This window comes from Sinocyclocheilus anshuiensis, unplaced genomic scaffold, assembly GCF_001515605.1.
Source record: "Sinocyclocheilus anshuiensis isolate Anshui unplaced genomic scaffold, SAMN03320099.WGS_v1.1 scaffold1497, whole genome shotgun sequence".
Classification (NCBI taxonomy): domain Eukaryota; kingdom Metazoa; phylum Chordata; class Actinopteri; order Cypriniformes; family Cyprinidae; genus Sinocyclocheilus; species Sinocyclocheilus anshuiensis.
The window spans coordinates 284,130-289,465 of record NW_015543492.1 but is presented as its reverse complement, the minus strand read 5'-3'; the positions used below and the strand labels follow the sequence as shown (position 1 = coordinate 289,465).

Below are 5,336 nucleotides of genomic sequence, written 5' to 3'. Positions count from 1 at the left end.
AAAGTTTGTTTAAATAAAAAAAAACCACTCAAATAAAATAAAAAAATTTATTATAAATAAAAATATATAATTTATTGGGTCTGACAACAAAATTATTTTATTAATTTGTTAGATTTATGTTGTTTTATTTACAAAATAATAATAATAAAAATGTATTTAAAAATAATGCATAATGCACAATAGAAAATAGATTTGTTATATAGAAAAAAACATGTATTTGATACCTGTAGCATAAAAAAAGTTTGTTTAAATAAAAAATAATTAAAAGAAAATAAAAAATTATAAATAAAAATATATAATTTATTGGGTCTGACAACAAAATTATTTTATTAATTTGTTAGATTTATGTTGTTTTATTTACAAAATAATAATAATAAAAATGTATTTAAAAATAATGCATAATGCACAATAGAAAATAGATTTGTTATATAGAAAAAAAACATGTATTTGATACCTGTAGCATAAAAAAGTTTGTTTAAATAAAAAAAAATCACTAAAATAAAATAAAAACATTATTTATATATAAAAATATATATTTTATTGAGTCTGACAACTAATGTGGTATATTATTTTATTAATTTGTTAGATTTATGTTGTTTTAATAAAAATATATATATATATATTCAAAATAATGCATAATGCAAATAGAAAATATGGAGAATTGTAAAATAAAATCATTTATAAAATGTAATATTTTAAAATATTTTATATACAATTTTTTTTCTCCAATTCAGAGCCATGTCGATACTTTAAAAGCAGTATTATCTGTCAAAACAAATACTGTCTCTGTATATATGATGCATTAACAATGCAAACAGCATGAGAGAGCTTCCCGACTGTAGTATCGTCTCTCACCTTGTACGTAAAGGCTTTCCAGGGCAGGTGAGCGATGGATTTCAGCTGTTAAGACAAATGCATTGATTATTAAATCAAACATCATTTCATTATTCTGAATGCAAGAGATATTTGAGACCGAACAAACCTTGTAATTTACAAAGAGTTGAGGCAGCATAAAGAGGAATCCAAAGGCGTACACCCCTGACCGAGAACAACAACCATCAATTACATTTCCATCATGAATGTTTCTAAATGAATCCATCAGTCAGATAGAGCTACAAAATGAAACTTACCATTGACTAAACTGTTAATAATCCAGGAGTACCAGCTGTTCAAACACAACAAATATTCATCAGCTGTGCACTTTAGATAACAGTAAAAAAAGTGTTTTATACTCTGTTTTAGCCATGAATATATTCAGGAATCTTCACCTTTTGTACTTGACAAACACAAGAGAGTAAACCGCCCCGGCGACACACAGAGGATACAGCAGATAGGACAGATACTTCATCGCCTGCTCAGAGGAACAACATTCAAATCAGACTTCAGAGATCAAAACATAATCAGAAGACTGCGGTTTGGATGAAGCTTTAACTCACCAGCGTGTCATATTCCTCGGTTCGTTTCTCAGATTCATCAAACTTCCCAAACTGTTCCCCAAACAATTCAGAGTTAAAGAATAATCCCTTTTAAGTATTAGTAACAAAATCACGAAAGAAAAACCACAAAAGTTTACCAGGAACGTGGGAGTGAAGCCCCTCCATACGACGTGTATTTTAAAAGCCTTCTTCACTTTCCACACCTGAAAAACAAGAGCAAAAACGTCAAAATATACAAAGACCAAAGCAGTGAGTTTCAGAAAGAGCTTTATTGCACATACAAGCAATTTGGTTTAGTGTCACAAACTTCCAGTACACAGAGACAATAACAACACACTGATAATAAAAATATGATGAGAATAAAATACACATGCATAAATATAAATAAACCACGAATAAAGATTTATGTTCATTCTGTCCACTTGATCCAAATAAATCTGCAGCAGGAACAACGACGAACACAAAAGCACGAGTGAAATCTTGCGGTACCTCGATCAAAGAGCCGATCCCAGCAGGAAGCAGAACCAGCAGACTGGTCTGCTCATCCAGCAGATACAGGAAGATCACAATGGTGCTGAAACACCTCCACAGCACTGAGACACACACACACACACCTCACATCAACCCACATCCAATCATCTGTGATATATGCAAACACATGTTGCTGAATGATCTGGCTCATATTATTATAAGTGATGCAACCGTATCTAATTATTTTCCACATTTATAAATAAAAATGTACTGTAACTACTATCAAATAAATAATGAAGCTATATTTGAAACAGTATATACTTAAATATGAACATATAATCATAAAATAGATTTTTCTATTGATTTCTATGATTTTCTATCATTTATATTTATAAACCACAAGAAAAGAGTAGAATAACACTGAAAGTAGGGTCCACTCAGTATCATCATTATTTTTTATAAACTATAATCAGTGATATTTTAGTATTATTGACATGTTATTTTAAATATATTTTGAATTTGTTTGCATTTTTAATTTTAGTCATTTTGATGCGTTTGTCATTTTTAATATTTGTTTTACTATTATTTTTATTTTATATATATATATATATATATGGGTCAAAGACGTTAAGATGTCCGCATCAAAAGAAATGTACAAAAGTGATTTTTTTTTTCAGTTTTAGTTTGAATTATTTTAGCACTTCAAGTTATACAAAAAACTAGCTGAAATGAAATATATTTGTTTTTTAATATTTTAAGTTAACATTTTTATTTTATTTTATGGTTTTAGTTTTAGATTACAATAGCAAACCTAATGATATTATGAAATTCTATTGCATTCTGTTCAGTTTCACTCATTTGACCATATTTAACACAAAACAAGCTTTCACTTCCGCAGAAACACTTTGCATGTATTAGATGCATGCAAATCCGTGGTGTGAAGGGAAGGTTCCTGTTGAACAAAAGGTGTTTGCAGACCTGCTTTACTGGACATCCCAACCATGCTCTTCTTGTGTTTCCAGAAACTGATGTCATTTTTGAAAGCCAGAAAATCAAACAAAAGCTGCAAAAAAAAACACAGTAATGTTTGAATGAAGTGAAATATGAACTCCATCAGTGTCTGCAGCATGAACACCGTTCAGAAATCTGATGAATCTTACATGGAAGGCAGCCACAAAGAAGGTGAGAGCGAGGAAATACAGATTGGTGTCCACAAATATCCCCTTGATTTCATCAGCATCCTTTTCATTGAAGCCTAGAGTGCAACGAAAAATATCCTTTTGACTTTTATACTTTTATTTTCTATATTAATCTGACAGAGTGTTCAGCAATCCAAAACAGTTGAATGACATTTTAGTGGGTCTCTTCTGTAAATCAGGGGAAAATGTATATTTATTTTTTGCTCTGAAAAACAAAAACAAAATTGCAATTAAATTTAACAGAAAACTTTTTAATTTTTTTGGGGGAAAAACAACAACAATTTAAGAAACTGATGTCATTTTTGAAAGCCAGAAAATCAAACAAAAGCTGCAAAAAAAAACACAGTAATGTTTGAATGAAGTGAAATATGAACTCCATCAGTGTCTGCAGCATGAACACCGTTCAGAAATCTGATGAATCTTACATGGAAGGCAGCCACAAAGAAGGTGAGAGCGAGGAAATACAGATTGGTGTCCACAAATATCCCCTTGATTTCATCAGCATCCTTTTCATTGAAGCCTAGAGTGAAACGAAAAATATCCTTTTGACTTTTATACTTTTATTTTCTATATTAATCTGACAGAGTGTTCAGCAATCCAAAACAGTTAATGAAGTTAATTACTTTACATAATGGAAATATAAGTTCAAAACCCTTAAACACTCAAGGTTTATTGCTTTAATTATTAATTTCTTATTATTATTTAATAAAAAAAAGGGGAAAAAAAATCAAATATATGTACATAAAAAGCATGCACATCCACAAATGTCTAAAGATTCCAATTTAATACATATTAAATTAATATTATATTAATTTAAAATATATATATTATTAATATTATATTGACATATCATAATATATATTAACTAAATGTATCATCATCATCAACTTTATTATTATTATTATTATATAATCATATGCAATTATTTTATATAAATGAATTCTTTAACAGCAATCCAAAACTGTTAATTGAATGAACTACATTACTTGATGGACATATAATTTATCTAAATAATTAATCATTATTAATACATTTAATTAAACACATTTGATATTGCTGTTAATTATTAGCTTTTTTTTTAATGGTTGAATTCCTTTCATATTTAATTTTTACATTTTGAGTATATATTGTATAAAATAAGTGTAAAAAATTAAAAAAACATTTAAAGCCATTTAACCTTGACAAATTCACTTTAATTCCCCAGGAGTCTGCAGATTCTTACCAAACTGCTGAAGTGAATAAACGGCGTCCTGCATATGGATCCAGAAGCGCAGTTTCCCCAGAGCGATGGAGTCGTATGAGATGGTCAGAGGCAGCTCAGTGCTGCTGCTGTTGATTTCCTGCAGATCAGACACATTAACACTCGATGTGCATGTTCACTACAGCAGCTGCAAGAAAACCGCTCGAATGTAGAGAATCAGAGGAGCAGTACCATTAAATCCTTCACTCGGTTGCTCAGCTCATCTACAAACAGCAGCGGCAGGTAAATCATCTTCTTCCCGCTCTGATATCTGCAGGACAGGAATGGAAAGGAGAATTAGAGAGGCATGTAGGATGATGTAGAATTTATAGCACTGTTGGAATCATTTCACATGCGTTAGTCAACGTGGTAAGTCACTGTAAGACATAGTAATTATCTCATGAATTTATTGCTTTATCCCCTAAAGGTGACATATCGTGAAAATCTGACTTTTCCAGGTTTTAAGTGCTATAATCAGGTCCCTGGTGCATCTACCAACCAAGGAAACGTGAAAAAGATTAACCTAGTAACTTTGTTTTGGTAAGCCTTTTTCTGCAGGTGTCTGAAAAAACGAGCATCTGATTTCGCTCCCTTGGTGACGATGCAAAGGGATCTCATTATAATATTACCGCCCTTTAATCTGTAAGTTTCCACCCACGGAGCCGTCATTTGATTTCGCAAGCGACAACGATGTAGCAGCTCTAATGCCATGGTGAAAGTTTGAGCAAAGCATGCTAACTGTTCTGTGTTTGGCTGCACAGACGAGCACAGAACACTGTTTAGAGTCCCAGCCTCAGAGGAGACGAGAACAGTGGATTTATTGATTTATTTAATGTATATTGCTGCTGCCACACAGATCTAAAATAAACATGCAATTTATTTCCCAGCTGTTTACCTTCACAGACATAACCTACTGTTTTTTGTAACTCGTGTGTTTTTAACGTAAACTTGTGTGTGAATGAGAACTTAGTTTAGTACTCGCATGCTGTG

The 5,336-nt window shown here is 31.1% G+C and overlaps 1 protein-coding gene across 1 annotated transcript in view; it reads right to left on the bottom strand.

Annotated features, from left to right (window-relative positions):
- Positions 1-5,336, bottom strand: part of LOC107694764 (cleft lip and palate transmembrane protein 1-like protein) — a 10,692-nt gene that overhangs the window by 1,199 nt on the left and 4,157 nt on the right. Inside the window, exons 5-15 of the mRNA XM_016494445.1 lie at positions 4,539-4,617; positions 4,329-4,446; positions 3,532-3,626; positions 2,886-2,970; positions 1,926-2,029; positions 1,574-1,639; positions 1,437-1,487; positions 1,269-1,351; positions 1,131-1,165; positions 983-1,038; positions 856-900 (exon numbers count right to left, since the gene is read on the bottom strand). Coding sequence (XP_016349931.1) covers positions 856-900; positions 983-1,038; positions 1,131-1,165; positions 1,269-1,351; positions 1,437-1,487; positions 1,574-1,639; positions 1,926-2,029; positions 2,886-2,970; positions 3,532-3,626; positions 4,329-4,446; positions 4,539-4,617 — 817 coding nt within the window. The remainder of the gene's footprint in view (positions 1-855; positions 901-982; positions 1,039-1,130; positions 1,166-1,268; positions 1,352-1,436; positions 1,488-1,573; positions 1,640-1,925; positions 2,030-2,885; positions 2,971-3,531; positions 3,627-4,328; positions 4,447-4,538; positions 4,618-5,336) is intronic.